At 41.3% G+C, this 20,865-nt stretch overlaps 1 protein-coding gene across 1 annotated transcript; it reads right to left on the bottom strand.

Annotated features, from left to right (window-relative positions):
- Positions 1 to 1,983: 1,983 nt before the first annotated feature.
- Positions 1,984 to 4,550, bottom strand: mgat4c (mgat4 family member C). The gene is made up of 3 exons (XM_026311803.1): positions 4,399 to 4,550; positions 3,586 to 3,733; positions 1,984 to 3,140 (listed from the first exon to the last, which is right to left on the bottom strand). The coding sequence occupies exons 1-3, from the start codon at positions 4,525 to 4,527 to the stop codon at positions 1,984 to 1,986; spliced, it is 1,434 nt and encodes a 477-aa protein (XP_026167588.1). The 5' UTR covers positions 4,528 to 4,550.
- Positions 4,551 to 20,865: the final 16,315 nt, after the last annotated feature.

The following is a 20,865-nucleotide window of genomic DNA, read 5'->3' as shown; positions in this document are numbered from 1 at the left end:
TATCACAACAGTGGAACAGAGCTGAGCAAAACTATTGCAGTGTGCTTAATGACAATCTGCTGCCACCACCTCTCGTCCTACACTGTTATGTAAACATTTGTCTCTTATTGCACTGAGTGACTTCTAGATGCTGTTTCAGTGAAGAAGCTCATCTGTCACTGACGTTTGCTTACAGACAGATCATGATTACACCAGTATGTTAAATGGCAAGGGTTGCTCTTAAAGCACGCCTTTGAATTGCTCTGAGCACAGTGGTGGCGATGAGTTAACATGTGCAGCATTAATTCCTGCAAGTGTTCACCGTTTAACAACATAGAAGAAGGTGGTGAATTTGACAAGAATCTTCAAAGCAAAGCAACGGAAAATTCCCCAAAGCAACTACAGAGTGTAAGAACTGAGAGCAAAGATCACAGAGAAGCAACCGTGTACTGTAGGAGCAAAAACACCGGAGTTGTGAGAGCGCAACATTGGGGAAAGAATTGAGATCCTATAGCTCCAGGGAAGATGTTGTTTTGCTGGTGTAGAAAGTGAGGCAAACACAGACCAATTTACCAGGAGAAAATTGTGCTGTGGAGGAAAAAAAAGAGACCTAAGAGCGGACCTGACCCATTCTTCACTGTGCAATCTAATCTCAGGTCTTGGAGAAGATGGGTGAAAACAAACATTGTTCTCCTGTCAGCAGCTGGGACAGAACATACAGTGCTAGTAAAAGACTCAGCCTACTCACATTCACCTTACCCACAACAAATAAGACAATTAAACCAAGAAAAAATATCTGAAACAGGAAACGTTCAGTGTGACATGAAAAACACAATGACCTCTGATACTTTCCTGGTAGGTTTTGAAAGAGAAAGCTAATTAATGGCCAAATGAGGGCATTCTCAGTGAGAAATACCAGGGCTACACTTGTGCAGGCTTAATCAATCACGAAAAACTGCTGGAGACACAATAGCTTTAATTGGATTGTATTGTAGTTTCAAAGAGAACCTGTTTCAAAATAAAATTTAGCCACACTGGAGAATAAGCTACTTATCTTTGCCCCATCGTTTATAATTAATTCGTACTTATTATTATTGTATTATTTAGAAATGCAACAGTGGACAAATGTAATGGATGAGTGGAATGAAATTAAACTGTAGTAAATCAGCAGCACATTGTTCCCTATGGGACATCTGTCTGTTCCTCACTTGCAGCACCTTTCTCATCATTTCAACATCCACTAATAGAAATATGTTGGTTGGTATTGATATATTTGATATATATTTCCAGTTACATCTAAATTAAAGGATAAGGCTGGCATAGTTTTTAGTGCATGTGTCTACAAGCTTCAGAAAAAGGCTACAAACTAAAATGAAACATATTTTCTACAATGTCTTCTAGTAAAACTTCATTTACATTTTTTGCATGTTTTAAAAAGGGCTCCATAATTCACATAAACACCGTAGGGCACTGTAGTTTTAGGGACTGTTTTCAGCTATGGATTAATACACATTTGGTGCTCGAATTAGTTTTAAAGCTAGACTCGTATTAAACCACCAGACCATACCAAGGTTTAATGTAACGACAGAACATGTTAGCCAGTGAAACATTATGGCTCACTGCTGTCTTCTAATAAAGATATAGTATAGTGGCAGCCTTATCCTTTAATTGCTAAAACACATTTATAAAACAATAAAACGTTACTGAATTACAGCTCGGCCCTGTGTTAAGGATAACTATCAAAAGCTGAAATAAATAAAGGCTTAAGAAAACGTACACTATGTTCATGAATAGTCTGAGGTCAGTTGAAGACTGGGAAGATGCTCCACTAAAGTTACAACTTGCAGATATAAAAAACTATAGACTGATTTTGCCAATCAAAATGAGTATTAATAAATACATACAAAATGAATAAATAAACCTGGAAATACATACATTGGTAAATAATAATAATAATAAAAACATTTGCCTCTATGACATACTAAGAGTCTGTGTGTGTAGTCCTCATTGGCTTGGCGGTTGTGTAGTCCATAGACTTATACTTCTAATAATGAGCCATTCTTTCTGACTGGCGGTCACCACAATACGTACACACTCGATGTCGAAGGCAATCTTGTGGTCTACGTCTTGAATCTCAATGTTGCCGTTTTTAAATTCCCCTAACGTGATATACGAGGAACACTGCTTCCCCTTTTTGGTCCCAACTACCTTTTCTCCCACTTCCAGAGCTCCGTGATGAAGAATGTCATTCTGCCGGTCGTCTGATCCAGTAGCAATCTTAATTTTACTAATTTTGGTGGATTTATTAAAGACTATGACAAAGAAGTCTCCAGTGGAAGGAGGCTTCCCCCAAAAGTATTCGTCTACGGTGCTATAGGCCTTGGTGGCGTCATAATTTTCAAAGACGTTGATGTTAGTGTAAAGGCTGGCAGGAGGGTTGTCAGGAATGTCTATGGAGTCTTCCTCAAAGTCATCGTCCTTCAGCTTGTTCTCTGCACCTTTGTAAGAGGAGTAGTAGCCCATGTGCTGGAACAGCGAGGGCTTGAAGCGGATCACATCCTTCTGGGCCAGCAGACCCCTGAAGTGGATGAGGAGCCAGTCGCAGGGCATTTCCTGGTAGAACATGAGGAGGAAGTGAGCCAGACGTGGCAGGTCTCTGGAGTGGTACAGCTTCCCGATGTAGCCCAGCTTGGAGAACTCCAGCATCACCCAGTAGGAACCTTCTCTGGAAGTGATCACCTTCTTCAGAGCCGTCAGGAAGTTCCTGGCGCAGCGCACGTCGTCCTCCAACATCATGTAGAAGTGAGAGAGGTTTGTGCAGAAGTTGAGGAGGAAAGCGTAGTCCACATTCTGTTTTGAGCGGAAACGGACACGGTCCTCCGGGTCGTTGTAGTTCCTTTTCAACCCATCCAGAGATGGGTAGTACTCCTCTGGAGCCTGGATCACTAGGAGGCGTCCAGCTATAATGTGGTGGGCAAACTTCCTGGTAATTTCCTGCACCAGATTCTCGCACCAGGCCAAGTCAAAGTCTGCCAGGTGGACCACAACCACAATCTCTTTCAGTTCCTCATAACTGGACTGGTCAAAGATGGATTTGATTGTTTCTAGAAGATAGTTTCCTCTTTTTCTTTTGACTGACGACAGTCCAATGGTAAGATACTCTGTCAACAAATAATCAACAGTTCATATTATCAAAAAAATACATAAAATGCTCGCAACCAAAACACATTTGAAACTGTAAAGCTTAAGTGGATTATCGGATTTTATTCTGCTGCCATATTTCAGAAACTGGAATACAATCATTTTTTTCTTAAATCCGTTTGTCTGCGATGAATATTTAAGGTGACATGCAGTGGTAGAGAAAAAATGACAGACACTTTTTGCTATTACTGGAAAAAAGTTGTACATAGTGTTTAATTTTGAGCTAAGAAAGTCTCTGTGGAGTTGTTACATTTTATTGCTGTGATTTAAATTCCAATGTCACAGATTTTAGGTTTTAGTTCTTATGCTCAGCTCATGTTCACAACTATAACTTACTGTTCTGTTACTCCCCCAAGCTCATGAAAATAATCAATGTAAAGAACACTAAAGAAACACTAAACTTACTCTTGCGGTTCAGTGGGGTTCCAGCGAGATAACGATATGTGACATTAATGGTTCCAGAGAAATTACTGAGGTCTCTGAAGGTGTGAACATATCGTTCTGAGCTCGGAGGGTGGACTGAAGTTTCCCTAAGCTGCCTTTTATCCTCTTCCTGTAACACAACATGAAAAACACAACATTTCTTCACATTAAGGAAAAAAAACAGGTCCAAGCTGTTAGAAATACTGCAGGGACAGGAAAGCCAGCTTGAAATTTCTACTGTGAATAATTCAAATGAATGAAGGGAAAACCAGACTTTGGTTAAATTTGTCTCTAACATGCTGAACAGACTTGAGACAATATGTGTTTTGATGTGGCTCAGCTAACCCTCGACATTTGGAGACAAAGGAAATCCTAAACCCCCTTCAGGCAGTTTGCAAAGCCCAGCAAATGGACTTGAGAAGAGCGCCAGAGAACTGAAATGAGAACTGCTTCTTAATAATTTAAAGAACAAACTCAGATAATGTACTGTGATCACCAAGTTTTGATGGCATCATAAATAAGAAATAAATCATCTGGAGGATTTCAGCTTTCATGCTGTGAAAATTTAAACATGTTTCCTTTAAAAACAAGCAGTCGTAATTGGGACAACATGAGCGGAGTGAACAAATACAAAATCACATTTGGTTTCAAAAGCATATTTGCTCAAATTTGTTGATCAGACATCAAGGAGGTCTAAAAATACTAAGTGGGCACTTAATCTAAATTTTTAATTTGCTTGCTAATAGCACTTAAGAAAAATAAATGTAATTCACACGCACAACACAATTTACTAACCAGCACGTAGCCATCTTCGATGTAGAGGTTCAGGAAAAGGAGGAATGTGATGAGGAAGCCCAGGAAGGGAATAGTGGAGCGTTTCCTCAGACACCTCATCTTGTCCAGGGATTTCCACACCAGCCTCATGCTATACACGCTCTTACTGGACTCTGCATGGGAAGAAGACAAGAAATGTTAGCCTGGCTTGTTTTAAATGCTTGAAGTGCTGCATGCATATAATTTGCCTTTTTATGCAGCATCACCAGATCGTGGGGGGATTCATTTCAAGACAATACCACCATGTATGATGTGATTATCTTCCCTTAGCATCGTAATTATTCTTCAGCAGACTTCTAATGATGTGTGATTGAGAAAAAGGGGAAGATAATGAGCCTGGGAAAAGTGTGGACCAAATCCACTGACTGGCAAATCACAAGAGAGAAACTACAAGCACTGCAGGACGTAAAGGATACTGACAATTAATTATCGATGTGAATCAAATATGTTTCTTTACATTGTACATGCAAAGCTAATGATGTGCTGTTTGGGAGTCTTTTTCCAGATGGCAAATGTTTATAGTTATGTAAGATTATACTGATACTTGTGTATTTTCTTTTCCCCCCATCTGCCTGTAGGTAAAATAAGTTCTCCTGTCCCCGACACGAATGAAACAACGAAATCACAACCCCAGTCACATCAAGTCTATACGACGTTGACAGCCAAACTATATCAGGAGGCTTATGAGCAACAACGACGTATCGAGCTCAGTCACAACAGAGTTGGCGACTCAGAGACTGACTGCGGGAGAACAAGCCTCTGTAGAGCTGCAGCAGCAGAGGTAACAGCCCACAGTTGTAACAATGGTGCTGGTCTTTGCTTAGCCAGCAATTAGCCATCAGCATGTGCTTTTGCTCTACTGCTGCAAAGCCCCTGAGATTCCCTAATAGAATACAAACTACCTCTAAGCTCAGTTCAGTGACCACACACACATCGATCACTCACACCAGGAATCAGCCTCGCTCGGGATTCAGTTAGTCAATACCTCTTTGTGTGCGCTTGAAAACTGAATTTAACATATCCACGGCCGCAGCCTGTTCTGTGCAATTTCCAGCTCTGTGTGCTTTAATGAGGCTGGCAATTATCAGTAATTATGGCATTTAGGGCTGTTAATCACAGAGAGATGCTTATTTAGTTAGTTATAGTTACACATTATAACACACCAATATGCATACGGTTTTAGTTTTGAATTGGTTAATGACTGTAATTCTTATATGAGTGTGAGTGTGTGAGGTTGTTTGTCTTTGTTTGTCTCTATGTGGCCCTGTGATGGACTGGTGACCTGTCCAGGGTGGACCCCTGCCTTCCACCCAAAGGGAGCTGGGATAGGCTCCAGCAAATGGATGGATGGATGGATGGATGGATGGATGGATGGATGGGTTGTTTAATTAAAGGTGCCCCTCTTTCCTAAATTTTAAATGTTGAGAGGACAGAATTGAACAGTTTACTCAAAGCAAGAAATGAGAAGTGATTTAATTTAATTTTTTTACAAATTAGTGTTGATACAGAGACAACTGTAAAGGTAACAGTTCGAGCATAAACATCTTTCTGCTAAGTGCACATTTCCCCGTACCTAATGAAAACTCCTCTCCTCATTTGCAGTTTTGACAGATTGAGGAATGAACTGTTCTGCCACCTCTGAAGGCTAACTGATGCAATGCTACTAGCTGTTGTCAACATTTGTCTGCTAGATGCATTTCTCTTTCCTTGCTATCTGTTGTGCATCAACAATGTCCATTCAGAGAAAATATCAGGAATGCCCTGAATACTATTGTATGTGCAACTTTGTGCTCAGCTGTCATGACATACAGGCTCAGCTAGTCTAGTGTTGCAGGAGTATTTCTGAAGCACAGTGAGTTGCATTGTCTCTATTGTATGCAGGCCGTGTTTCCAGTAAATTGCTGTTCTTCTGGAGAAAGCCGAGCGCAGGATGATGATGAGAACAATCATTAGGGCCACTCTGGAGGAATCTGAGCTGATGGCTACAAGTACAACAGTCGTCCTGATGCCACGGCTCAGGTAGTTCTTGCTTCTGAGCATCTGCCTCATCTTCTATTGTGAGAACTCAAAAGCACAAACTCAAGAAAAGTTTAGATCTTTGACCTGCAATTAAACTGAATGGAATTATTTGCATGAGCCAGTGGGATAGCTACAGTAAAATGGCTTTTAAGCTTCATATTGGGGTGAGAGTTGATCTCTCATTTTGGGTGTCTATCCTGTACAGACAAGACAATGCAAGACACCTCTTGTATTATATAATATTATATATTCAATAATTCAGCATAGGCTCTGAGCAGGAAAGGAATAAGAAGTTTATAGTGCCGAAGGCGCCGCTGGGAAACTTCCAACTACCCCAGATTTAACTTCGGCTGAGGTACATGTCAGAACATCTAAAATATATGTAATCATCGCTCTTACCTGTCTACCCTATACTTCTCTGGATGTGCCAGGATATGGAATATATGGATGATGCCATTTAAGTGGGGAGCATTGTTGTGTAATGCTTGTGCATGAATCCAGAGTCGTATCTAGCAATGTGTGTTTTAAGGAGTGTGTCCACCTGGTAGTCACACACTCCCTCAGATGTTCTCAGCGCCATTGCAGGACACAGTAAACTTCCAGCAGGCTGTTAAATATCCATTCTGCACTGTGTGTGTGAAGTCGACCAAATAAACCACAACGCTGCCTCTCTTCACACTTTTCCCCAGCAGCCCGTGGTACACTTAACTCATATCAACTGTCTGTCTGAAAGCTCCTTCTGAAAACTGTGCTCTCAAAAAGACGTTAAGACTCACAGACTCACACAAAGGGAACTTGGTAACAACAAAACTGTGAACAAAGCTGTAACACCTCACTAATTCAATTCCGTTTTCGTTCTTCTGGCTAATTATTCTCAGGATTACTCAAGCCTTGTAATTTTTAAATCATTACAGAGTACTTATTTTTCATAATGGGGGCAGTAGAAATCATACCATCATTTCTAACAATTTGTTCCTGGAAGAGATGAGATAAAATATGCCCAGGAAAATACCCCAAATCCTTCCACATATCGTCTGGTTGTATCACACCATGACGAGTGCCTTGGGGGTTGGAAATGGCTCTCAGCTGGAGATGGTCTGCCCATCAGTCCTTGACGTCACAGCATGCTGAGGGTTATTATGTCGCTGTGCAGAAAGCACAGCAGAAAGAACACCAGGGCATGAAAATGAGAAACAAAGGATTTGGGAAATTACGTGACGAGCTAGTGGAAACTAGTCTCAGAGTGAAGATTAAAAATGTATGTTTCCAACGTTACTACAAAGTGTCTTGTATAATTAGGAGCATTTAAATCATTTTGTTTAAAAATTTAGTCCTTAGAATGTCAGAAAGCAGTGAAAGGGCCCATCTTAAGCTCACACCCAAGTGGTATCTCCAAAGTCCTTGTTTTGTCTTTAACACCAAAATATTTTGCCATGATAATCCACAAATCTTTAAGGTTACAGTATTTTTTAAGAAAACACGACCTAGTTTTATAAATGTTTCATTTTTTCTCAGTTCTCTTATATTCAAGGCAGAATGTACCTTGGCAATTTATCTCTGGCTTCGTCCTCAGTGTTCTCCATGGCTCTCTGGCAGCCCATATGAAATGACTGATCCAGGAATTGTCTTCTTTTCCCCTGCTACACCCCCTCGCTCTAATGGTGAAATTTGACGGAGGCAGACTTCAAATGGAAAACAAGGAGCTCCCTGGTGAGGAGAAGGCAATTATAGTCTGCCCTGATGTGCAACCTAATGCCAAGAATTCTATATCATGCACAAAAAAAACAAAACAAAACCAAACAAAACAAAACAAAAAGTGTTCCTTTCTCTCTTCATTCATAATGGCTTGATGGCTGCAGAGTCGAAACAGTCCTCCTGCATGCCAACAATACCACTTTTTTTTTTTTGTCGAGTGCTGTGAAAACGGGCTGAAGAACAGAGTAAATGGAAAAGCTGTATAGAATTGAGCAGAGCAGCACTGACATGCCACAAACATGAGTCAAGTTCCACAGTAATTTCACATCCCATCTTCTCAAGGTTGTTCTTTTAAAGTCATTTCCACAAAAGTGAAATCACAATGTCAGGATGCCTGGGAGAGCACATGGCTTGACTGAAAAGTAACACCTGCAAGCCCCACACAGAAAAAAACCTGAAGAGATTGCTTCAGAAAATGTTTGTGTACAGTATCAGCCTAATGAATTCATTCCCTTGAATGTCGGCAAGGAACTGAGAAAGGCACAATAATGAAGATGAGATTTGAAAATAAAATGTTCTCCTCTGGGAGTCTCAGAGTACACACAACACTGAGTCCCTCCATGTCAGAAATCAGAATAGGCTCTTTACAAACACCTTTCTTGCTGGTTTGAATCAACTCTCAACTTTCTATTTAGGCCACGCTGTTTTTAAAATGTGAAGCTGCATTTCTGTAATGGGAAAACCTAGATGGGAAACTCGTTGTGAATAAGAAAAGGGGAAAAGATTAATAAAACGGGCAGCAGAAAGTAATTCTCCCACATTTCATCTTGTTATCTGTTTTACATTATTTCCCCTGGGTATCCTGCACCTTGCAGATATACAGCTCTGCGCAAATAATCAATTAAGTCTGCAGATTTGTGGAGATTCAGCAGTTGCTTTGTGTCAGGCCTTCAGCCACTTTCAATGGATTTCCTTTCTTGATAAAAAGCCGAGAGTAACGGAGGCTTTTGTTGATAACAAAATTGTGGTGCAGCACGGAATAATAAATCCCCTTTTTATGAAATGGCTGTTTTGTTAATAATTCAAATTGGTCAAACAGTTTACCGATCACTACGTTCGTACAGCCTGCTAGACAAAAGAATCTGTCAACTAGAGACTTAGCAACCTTTGTCAGACATCCATGACGCTTACAGCAACAAGGAAATGATCTCAATTATCAGGATGCAATGGGGAATTGTCAATGAGGGTGTTATCAGTGCACAGTGTGGTAAATTAGAATTTGACACTGTGTCACTGGGAGATCCACCATATAATTCCTGCAAACCCTAATAACAGCCAGTCATGTATAAGACTGATGAGCTGTCATCTCCACAAAGGTAATCTTCCAACAGGAACCGTTATGTTATTCGAGTTGACAACACACACTCTTACTTTGGTCTGTGTTTTTGTTGCATCTGTAAGCTGCCAAGTGGTTTTCTGATCATAAGATGGTTCCAGACGTGCTGTGCTTCACCAATCGCTTAAAACTCTGGAGACCATTCAGCTGTGCCAAGGACTCAAACAGATGTACCATCCTGCCACTGCAGCAGCACCCCCCCCCCCCATCACCTCCCTGTGCTGGGCCTGTCACCACTGTCAGCAGCCTGAGCTCACTCACCCTAATGGGAGAAGGAGGTGTTGAAGAGGTGGTTGTAGAGAGGGAAGTGTGTGTGTGTGTGTGTGTGTGTGTGTGTTCCTCGTGCACGCACAGTCCAAGTGTGTCGCCTACCACCATCGACCACCAGTGGCACCACTGCCATGCCCCTTGAGGGAGAAATGGGCAGTCCGGTGACAATGGCACTTCCAGCTGTTTTCCCATAAGGAACCAGTGTGCAAGACAAGCACTGGAGCATAACAAACCCCAACAGGTCTGAGCCAGTCAGCCTGTCAGGCTCTGAGATACAAGAATATTTCTAGACACCTCCAGACAGTCCTGCTGTCTTTGCCCATATAGACACATACAGTGACACATACAGTGAACGGACAGTGTCTTGTTCTCATTCCAGGATGTATTGGAGACATCAACAACGCTTTTCAATTAATCAGTATTAGGGCTTGTTTTTCCAGAGCAGCACTGGCACAGGTGGTGCAAGCTACTGGAGTACCAGAGAGTCTCATGAAATATTGAGCATGTACCACCTGTTGATGCTAGAATCAGCGCAAGCGAGCATCACAACACTAAGAACAAATGGCTGAGGTCCTTTCTCTACTGCAGTACAACTGTCCAGATCCTCCAGCTGGTCCACAATTAAATAGTGGAGTGTTTCCTGAGATCAGTCTGTTTTTTTCCCCCCCGTTTGTCTTTTACGTTGCTGAAGAGGAGAAGTGAACTGAAAGAGAAACGACATTTCTCCTGAAGTACAGACTGAGTGCAATCAAACAGCATAACGCGCTGATGATGTGGAAACATACAGTATCAGTATCCTGCTTCCTCACAGACTGCTTTAATGAAAAGTGAAACACACTGAGGATGTGGTTGCAACAGAAGCTTTGTTAGCTGACACATTTTCAGAATCTGGACATTTAGATTTAAGGCCAGAGGAAAATATCAAAGCCTTTTGTCCATTTCATCCGCAGTGAGCATAACAAGGGCGAGAGATGTGAGAAATGATTCATATGTGAGCGAGCCTCTCCCAGGCCCTTCTAAGTAGTTAGCACTTTGACCCAGATTAATGCTCTGCCAGAGGTGCACTTGGGAGGGAGGGCGATGGAGGACTGCAACACTTTCTGCTTATTTCCACTAGAAAACACACTTGACTTGTGGCCACCTCCTGTGCACATGCAAAGGTTCATGTTTTCCCTCATCTCTTCTGTGAGGCTGTAAAGATGCAGTTGATGATATACGGCATCACCCAGATCTGAAACACTTGATGAATAGTACCTGAATACGGTGAAGTACTGTGCAGGGCAAAGAGATTCAATTAGTTCTTTGTTAGATCACATTTGGTTAATGGATTGTGTGTCTCTCTGACTGCAAACTTCCTGACTGACCTCCGTGCTTGATGTCATTTGTCATAAACATATGCTGCTGCTCCCCTGAGGTCATTCTCTACATTAAAAGCCCAGACTCGTGTGACAACAACCTGTCATCATGTTTCCGTTATAAAAGCATGAGAGAAGATGAGAAAAGGACTGGGAAAGGGCCATTGAAGAAAAAGCCAGAGAGAAATCTCCCTCTTATTCTCTCTCTCTCTGTCTCCATTTGTGAGACAGCAAAAAGGAAGAGGAGTCTTGGCTCTGCCTTAAAAGCACTTAAAAAGCCAAGGTCACCTCTTGGTCAAATCTGTGAAATGAGAAAATGGCTGAAGGGGCAAGAGGCTGGTGGCAGATAACATGAGAATGCACTATCTCCTCCCTACACATTTAGTGCAGGGGAAGACGGGGCACTGGCAAGCTTTTCAAAAGCCTCTGTGTTGAAATGAGGACTGAAGACACAATGAGATGGCCCCATTTCACCCAGTATGACAGAGCAGACATCGGCGCGCTCTTAGGGAATGAGCTTTGTGGTCAAGCGGCGAGTGGACGGCTGAAGACCCGAACGTGGGCTCACACAACTGGGGTTTGAATTTAATTAACACAGTGGCAGAAAGTACTCAAGTAAATTTAAAGGTGCATCGTCCTGCTTTCGTTTCATTGTTAATTGTTTTGGATTAAAGTTTTTGGTAATATGAAGTCCATGTGAATTACTATCTGTGGTGCAATTCAGAGTAGTAAAACCTGCGTATCCTCAGGTGGCAGTATTTGCAGGTGGTCCGTTGCCACTGAATCATTACTTAACACTGTGGACTCAGACCTTTTTCTGTAATATATACCATCCAAGTTACTGCTATTTAAATGATGAGCTGTGAGTCATAAAATGTTCCCATTACCTATGAGCTCTCTTTGCACACAGGAGTAGTATCAGTTGGGATCCAACTGTGATTTATAATAACTGAATGCCTGTGTTTTAATAGTGTGTGATTCAGCCATGTCCATAATGTCTAATGGAAAAATTTAAGCACATATCTAATATTGGCCACATCTAGTGGATTTTGGCTTTTAGTTTTTAAAAAATGCTCAACAGGTCAAATATTAATGGTTCAATCGCATACTGGGAAGATATGATGAGGGAAATTTGATTTAGCTAAATGCAGGAGGTGGTGGTGACCAAAGCCAAACTAAAAGTTAAATTACATTTAAACAGGTCAACAGTACGTATGTTAGCCTGTTTTGTACTAATTTCTGGTGCCCAAACATTGATGATTGATAGTCATCCAGTGCAAATATGGGTATAGTGTCTCAATAGTTTCATAAGTTCTATCTATGGAGCCACTGCAGGATTAGCTGTTACTGGAAGGAAACCAGTATAAGCACGATAATCAACCGACAGATGCAGCTGAAAATATAAAATATAACCACTGGTTCAAATAAGAGTCATGCTTCATTAAAAAAGTAGTTCAGATTGAAACATTCAACATTTTAACGATATTGCACAATAAATAGCTGGTAGATGGTAATACTGCAGTAACATCACTACAGGTACAGGAAGTGATTGTTAGAGCATGCAGCGGTTCTGGAGGCAAAGCATTAATATGAAATCAAAAGAAACCAGGTTGCATCACTGAGTTTATAAACCTTCCAGTGGATCACAGTAGTGTTTAGAATTGAAATGAAAATATCCGTAATCTTTAAAGGATTATGTTTCAAAAGCAACCCGTACAATCCTAGATCCACACATGCTTTCCTCCCAGATGCAGAAGAAAGAGCAACAAGCAGAAATTGAGACGTACAGCATGATACCTCAGTGGAAAAGCCCATGTTTCCTTCTGGCCCCAGCTGCCTTCAGTAGTGTAGTTCCTCTGGAGGCGACTCTCTGCTGAGACACTGACTACCAACCCCAGTGCTAGACTGATGGAAGAATATCCTATTTCCCTGCATCCTCTGAAATCTCCCAAGTCTCCAGCATGAATATTTGATGAGGGATGTGTGGGACGGCCAATCACTAAAAGACATTTATCTCCAATAACCCTGACTGGGCAGCCCTCGCTGAGCCTCTCCTCTGGTAATCAAAAACAAACATTTCATGGATGAAAAGGCCCTTTCAAGAGAATCATTGATACCACTGTAATGTATGTATGGAAGATTAGCTCTTGTGCATGCTGAGAATACAGTAGAATTTAAAATCTGATACAAACAAGACATTCTTCTCACATTTATATTTCCACTATCACCAACCAAAAGTGGTGAAGTGCAGCTTAGTTTTTTCATACACCTCGCCTGCCTGTGTTTGTTGTGGTTGGCCTCCCTTGAGTCTCCGAGAGCACATGGTGCACATTAATTAACTATTCTGGGACTTAAGTCTGTACTTATTCAACCTTAACAACCCTCTTTCTGCCACAGCAACATTACAGAGTGCTTGGCAAATTCCTGCGGTCACTACTTAGACCTTGAGTTTTCCATCATCGGCTTATTATTTCACAACCTTGGTTATGCAAAACTCTGTGACATTTGTGATGACAGAAAGGAGCTCTGGGGTCCTCATAAAACCACTATTACAATTCCATACCCTCTTGATGATGCTGTAACTGAGCAATTTCCCAACTGTAGATTCTACTCCACCCACAACGTATAAGACTGAAAGCATTCAAATATGGATAATGTTGAATTCCTGCTTGAAAACTAAAGTAGAAAAAGGCTAGAAAATGAAGCATCTGTCCACTCTCTACTCTATCAACAATCTGCGAAAACATTCCCATCATTTTTGTGCTGTGGGGCACAAAATTGTAATCGCACCTTTAACCTCAACTGTTTGCTGTGAAGCTGCTCAGTGGCCAGCAGGACTGTGGTTTTGCTGGAAGACGACCAGCAACGTTACGTGATGCAAAACGATGCTGATCTTTTGATTAGGTTTATGGTTACATAATAACACAAAGGCTGTGTCTGTGTGACTCTGTACTGTCTTCTATTGGATACTGTGGTGGCAGTTTATTGCTATAATCAGATAGAACTAAATGAGGCACTGAACCAACTGTAACACAATTACAGTTTAATTAACGAGTGTTTTACTGTTCAGTGACATTTATGCTCAGAGCTAAAGACTAAGAATGTCTCCACAATGATGACATTGGCTAATTTCCCAGGTCTCATTCCTTCTTTTTGTCCTCCAGAAAATCAATCAAAATCCGGTTGAAGGAATACTTGCACTACAGTCAAGGAAAAGGTTCTTGCCTGATTCTACTATGTAGCTTATTTTCTATGTATTTAATGTATTACATGCATGTGATGACTGTTAAATATTAGTATGTCATGTTATGTTGTACACTTTACAGAGTGAAGTGTAGTTATGGTTATAATTACTTCCTCTCTGCTACTCTTTTTCTACTTCTAGATCCTTCGTTACCCCCAGTAAGGTTAATGAAGGGTTTATCTCTGTATCACAGCTCAGTAAAGTGATGTCTCTGGTTTTTTGGATGTGTAGCCAAAGGGACTATTTCTTTTGAATAGCAGTAGTCTGCAATTACTCTTGAGGTGGATCTCTTGCTGTCAGTTTGAGATGCTGACAAAGGATGCCCTTTGCCTTTGAAGTACTTCATCTTGCCTCAGGTAAAAGAGGCCATACCTTGGCAAAAAGGAAAAGTTTTTGTTTGGTTCCCAGCCTCAGGCAGGTTTTCAAACCAAGTGGGCTCCTCTGATGTTGAAATATACACATTACACATACAAAATAGTATGTCAAAGAAAAAAAACAGAGAGAATCATCTCTACTCTTTTCACGCAAGCACAACTAGATCGCTCTATTAATAGGGTATGCTGCATATTTCCTCTTACCTTTTGAAACAGCAAATCAGAATCCAGTAAAAGGTTGTCTGTGTGCATTATTGATGACACCTGAGTAAAAGAGGTATCCAAAAATGCACCTTGCATCTTAAACTTCTCCTGGCAGCACGGACAACACATGCTTCTTGCTCATCTGAACTTCTGAACTGGCCGTCTGAAAGCGTGTAGATGTGTAACTGTTTACATATTTTTAAAAAAAATTATGAGTTAGACACATTAACTACAATATCTTACTGGAGGTTAGAGCTGCATTTTCAGCAGGTCTCTAAATGCACTCTGCAGACACAGCCTTTCTCTTTCACCTCCTGAGCAGAGGCTCTTGTGTTTATTATGCAGCGTAAGTCGGCACACCAGCCCGGCTCCACCTTTGGCTCATTTCCGAACAATTTTCCAGCTTCCTGTAAAATGAATATGCATTGCCTTTGCAGTGGATCCATTTGCAAGACAGAATGATAATGAAGAGAAAGTGCTTTCAAAAATCCCAATTAATCTCATGTAAAACGGCTGCTCAATGCCTCTAATGAGATGCCATTTTAATAAGCGGGTATGTTGTACAACAAAGCCATTTGGTAAACATTATTGTTTATTTGTTTGATGACATGCAGGCAATGGAACAGACTGGATTTAGTAAAAAGTACAGTAAAAACACTTCTTGATGTTTCATGTAAAGAAAATGTGTCTGTTGAGATGCGATGTGCTGCCTGCAGCACAAGCAGAAGTGCTTTTTTGCTTATCGGGAGTTTATAGAAAACTGCATTAACATCAAATTGCTTTTTATTGAAAATAACACTGACCACTACTAAGCAGTCTCAAGTGTATGCAATGAATATTACAGTAACTCAAGAAAATCAAGTTTGTCTCTATAGGAGGAAGCTGCTTGAAAAAAATGGACACAAATTTAGATGGACAATATTTTATGGGGAGCTCATAAACTCAGGCAGGCACAACCTAATTTCTTTATTACCACATCATGAAATACACTTTACAGAGGCTGCTGCTTGGACACATGGAACAGAGAAACAGAATATGGTCAAATTTAGAGGCAGCCTGTGCCAAAGCTCAGTGAAAAGTGTTGAGAGATGGATCAAATTTGAGGGGTAATCGGTAGCTTGTAAACAAAGCTGCTTTCAGAAGAAAACAAATCTACTTGTTATCGACTCAAAGCCTGCCGATTGCATCTCTGCCTGGTTGAGTGTGTTTACTTATTCATCAAGGTGGAGAGGACCAGCTACTTTCTCAAACTCTGGGCCCCAGCGGTTATCCTTTTCCTGCTGTCGGACAAGAGGGGCAGACCTGATTAAAGATGCACAGTATCCAGTGAGTTGAGCTTGAAGTTCTCCAAGCTTTGGGGCTGCCCTTGTTAAATATTCATGACCTCTACTGTGTGTACAGTCTTTAGCACATGGCGTTAATGCAGCTTTTTTGTGCAGCGTGTACAGTACATACATCTGAGCTGTTACAGCCTCATCTGTCTATAGAAGGAAACGGGAAATGAATGGGTGGCAGGTTGAAGAGGTCACGGGGAGCGTTTTGGTATTATCTTAGCATGGAGGTTGCTTTACAAAAAGAAAAAGTGAGGCTTCGGACTCTCACTGAGCATCCATGCACAAAACAATCATATATATCAGAGGGATACATGTCAGATACAAAGCTTTTAAACTACAATTTCCGTTATACATAGTCAGACGTTTTGATACTTATTGTAAAAAAAAAAAAAAAACTTTTGTTGAATAACCGGTTTCATTTTGAGCTGAGTGTGCAATGCTGCCAATTCATTTATAATATAGTTAAAGCGTTCCAGTCCAGCTGATAAGCCTTCAAAGAGAGTCTAAAATATCCGGTAAGTCTCTCTGCTCCATTCATCAACAGAAATATGACAAATGGCAGTCAGAGCTCACCGTAACGTCTTTAAGTAGCTTCTACTTCGACACTCTGCTTCAGCCCACAGTCTAATGGCCGTACTTACGTAATCTCTGTGGACTCTGTGACTACTTCACCCTCTATGGCCATCAGGAGAAAAAACTGTGCTGTTGTCTACAGGAGCTAAACGTTGCCAGACTTAGCTGTCCATAAAATATAAAGATTTTTTTTTTCTTTAAAGTCCAGTGATGCTGAATGTGTTAGGCGTGTCATTGAGCGTCCTTACACATTTTCTCCCCCTGCAGTGGTGCCGTGGTGCTCATTTTCTCACCTTGTTTTATTCTCAGCTCAGATTGAAGATGCACAGGCAATTATTAGCTTGTGTTCAGTCAGACTGCACCATGGCCTGCTCCTTGCTTTGTGTCTTACTGCCTGTGATTTACACCCCAAATAAATAATATTAGAGACCAGGCAGTTTATGATGGATGCTGTCATGGCATATTATATGATTTATAATAACCCAGCAAACATATTTAGTTTGCACATATAACAGTATCGAGAGCATAAGGATGACAGGAAACGGATAACAATGGTTTTAACAGTGTACTAAACATTGTCCTTTGCAGTTTCAACTGACCTGCCAGAGCTGAAATGAGGCTTTACCTTAGTATTCAAAAAGCCATTTTCATTATTATGCCCCACTTATCAAACTGGGACAGAGTATCTCACGCACACTGTACAGTCACCATTCCTGTGAAATCATAAAGCAGAAAATCACCATCCATCTGACATTTTTCGCTGGGGAAATAGTGGCGATAACTCCTGACTGAGTTGGCATTTGGAAGTTGGACGTTTGTGCCTCAGGGACAGGGCAGGAGCTGTGGGTTGAAAGTCGAGAGGGAGCAGAGAACAAGTTTTTCTCTTGTGGAGGGGATGCGCTTTATCAGTCACAGCTGCTGTGTGGCTGGCCCTGGTGGGCACGTTTGGTGAAGCCCTTACATTTCACTCTACACACTGCATGGTGGGGAGTCTCTCAAAATAGAAGACAATAATATGCATGGTGGGCTCTTCAAGGAGGATATGTAACACACCATATGGGAGCTGGGGCATGTAAAATATTGAAACATTGCTTTAGACACAGTTGTCTGATGCAGCTGATAGCTTTTTTTCTGACTCTGACAGCCGCAAAGCAAGGATTTCTTTGAATGCATCAATTTTGGCCACACACATACAACTTTGTGATGTGTGTGACAGGATGACAGAAAGTGATGTGTCCTGGAGAGCCTTCCCTTATTCAAAATAAACTTCAAACCTTTCTCAGCAACTAAGAACCTCTGAAACTGTCCAGCTTTAAAATAAACGTACACTTATATATTTCTCCGAGCTTAAGTCTTATGAATGTATGAACAGTAATAAATAGCCATCAGAGCTAGTTTGACTTTTTATGGCTGATAAAAAGGAAATCCATAACAAATACATTAAAAAAAAAAACTAGGCTTGCGTCACAGTTCCCTTTACTATACTCTTCTGCGTTCCAAGAATGAGATTAACAGCTGAAATATGAACTAGCCATAATTACATAAACAGCTGAAACAGAAACTAAAGTGCATTTAATTACTAATCATTAACTGCATGGAACTCAGCTTTTGTCTGATTGGTTTGTTGTGGGACAGTTAAAAGAGCAGGAAACAACTAGTAACAATTAATTTACCTCTTCTAGGAATCTTAACACAATTTTGATTATTTATCTGTTCGTGACAGCATCTGATGTTTACTTAAACCACAGGACAAGTTCCATCGTCTTTCACGTCTGCAGTACCACGTTTCTCTTCTGCACATGTCTGCAGATACGCAATTGACCAATTAACTAGCAGGGTACCAATCCTTTCAGCCAACCTTTGAGTTATTAATAGTCACAATCCGATAAATGTCATTCCACACTTAAGTAAGTGAATTATTTTGTCATGTTCCCCTTGACATCTGATGTAATTCATTCTCTCTCTGTTTTTGTGCAGGTTCCCCCCTCAGACATTAAATTAGATTGGCATCTGAGCTTTGGGTAGATTAAAGAAATGGACATTGATCCACTTAACCCTGTCCTCATCCCCCTCCCCTCTCCTCCCAGTAAATTATCCTGAACCAGTCCTTGTCTTTGATGTGATTGAGGCTTGTCTCCACTAGAGAAATTAGCCCATATTCATCAGAACCTCACCAGAAACAGGCAGAAAAACAAGTGATATGTAGAAATTATGGTCTTGTCAACAGCAAGGCAGACCGTTCAACTAGACGCTGGGCTCCCTCCTGCAGGCGAACAGCACAGCAATGATCCAACTGGATGAGACTTTGCATGGTGAAAATGGCTCGTCACGTCTGGGCTCCCCTATCTCAGTGTCCTGCCGCTCAATGCCAAAGGGGGCCTCACAGCCAACTCATTCCAATTGATTACGAGAACATTGAGAACCTGAACCTTTTACGAAAGGAAATACCAAACTGGTTGAAGTACTTCATAGCAGAGAGGTGGCTTTTAGCCCAGACGCTTCTACTGCTGGCATCACTTTGAGGCACTAACTACTGACATTTAACAAAGACAGCAACATGACCTCCCAGGCTCATTCAGAGGATAAAAGTCAAAAGCTGGACTTGGTTACCCACAGTCTGAGAGCAAACAAGAACCAGCTGTGATGGCTATTTATTAAATGTTGATGCTAGCTACGCAATTACAGCCTTTGCTCTCCTAAGCCATCACTGGTAAAGACACAGAGGCGGTACAGAAAAAGCCAGAGATAAAGAGACAATTTTCAAATTAAGGTAAAAAGCTCAATTCATGGAGCATTTACTCCAATGGCTTCCTTCAGATGTCACACATCCTTTGCTTTAATTCAAAAAACAATTATTATGCTTTTACTGAGACCCAGTGACATTTGCATTCTGTATTTTTTCTAGCATGTTTTTGAAGAGGCCATTTCACAGCTGAAAAATAAAGAGCTTGGAACCTTGAACTGCACCCATGGCTCTGTAAGCTATGAATAAATCATGCAGCGCTATCATGATGAAGGAGTCGGCATCTCCCACTCCTCAGCACACAGGGTCTGATGCTCTGTCTGTTGAGCCAGTGTCCCAGCATTGACGGTCGGTTGTAATTCTCTCACGAGATTGGAGCTGACAATCTTAGGCTTGCCAGACACAAAATCCTGTTTATCTGTCAAGACGAGTGGCTGTAGCCCACCATTCTCTCCCAGCTCTGCCTGTAAGCTCTCTGTGAAGACAAAGTCTTAGACAGCATGAAGAGAGAAAGACAAGCCTGATAGCAAAACTGGCTGTACCATCAACACTCCTGACACCAAGAAGTTCGATCAGGTGTGGCTTAACCCGGGACGGCAGAGGTTCAAGCTCAGAAGACCCGGTTTGACCTTCATGTTTTACTGACAGATGACCTTTAGGTTAACTAGGTCTTTTGTTGTCTATATTAAATTAAGGGACTTTAAAGTCTAAATAGTACTGTGCAATGGTTTTAGGCTTTTGATATAAATTACATAAATGGTTTTTGTCAATTACCTTCAAAGTGCAGGGAAAAAAACCCTAAATTTATATGACGGGAAGAAAGTGCCAAAATTCAGACTACTGGGAAATCGCAGGAGGCTGTATCTGTGTCACACTGGGAACAACGGGAGTCGCGCCGCTCGCCGCACAATGGGAATCACTCGAGGAATGGGAGTTACTGTTGGGTTACGGAGATTGGTGGGCAGCCGGCTTCTCATTTACCACCGCCGGCCTCTCAATGACCAAATCGATTGATCCCAGACTGACTCCACACTGCTGAGATCAGGGCTCTGTGAGGGTCAGACCATCTGCTGCAGGACTCACTTCATCTTGCCTGTGAAAATAGTTATTCGTGAACTCTAGTTGGTTCTTTATGGGCTTGTTGTCCTGCACAATGGGCCGCACATAAACCTGGGATCAATCCGACACCTAATGGCGTTGTGTGATAAGAATCTAAAACAC

The sequence above is a fragment of the Mastacembelus armatus genome, chromosome 6, assembly GCF_900324485.2.
Source record: "Mastacembelus armatus chromosome 6, fMasArm1.2, whole genome shotgun sequence".
Classification (NCBI taxonomy): domain Eukaryota; kingdom Metazoa; phylum Chordata; class Actinopteri; order Synbranchiformes; family Mastacembelidae; genus Mastacembelus; species Mastacembelus armatus.
The sequence above is the reverse complement of the archived record's forward strand: the minus strand, read 5'-3'. Positions and strand labels throughout refer to the sequence as shown.

Bases quoted from the DNA above. Each gene is read 5' to 3' on its own strand.
- mgat4c (XM_026311803.1), bottom strand. From the start codon at position 4,527: ATGAGGCTGGTGTGGAAATCCCTGGACAAGATGAGGTGTCTGAGGAAA. The intron at 3,734-4,398 runs GTTAGTAAATTG...GTTGTGTTACAG, and splicing joins TCGAAGATGGCTACGTGCTG to GAAGAGGATAAAAGGCAGCT. The intron at 3,141-3,585 runs GTAAGTTTAGTG...ATTTGTTGACAG, and splicing joins AACCCCACTGAACCGCAAGA to AGTATCTTACCATTGGACTG.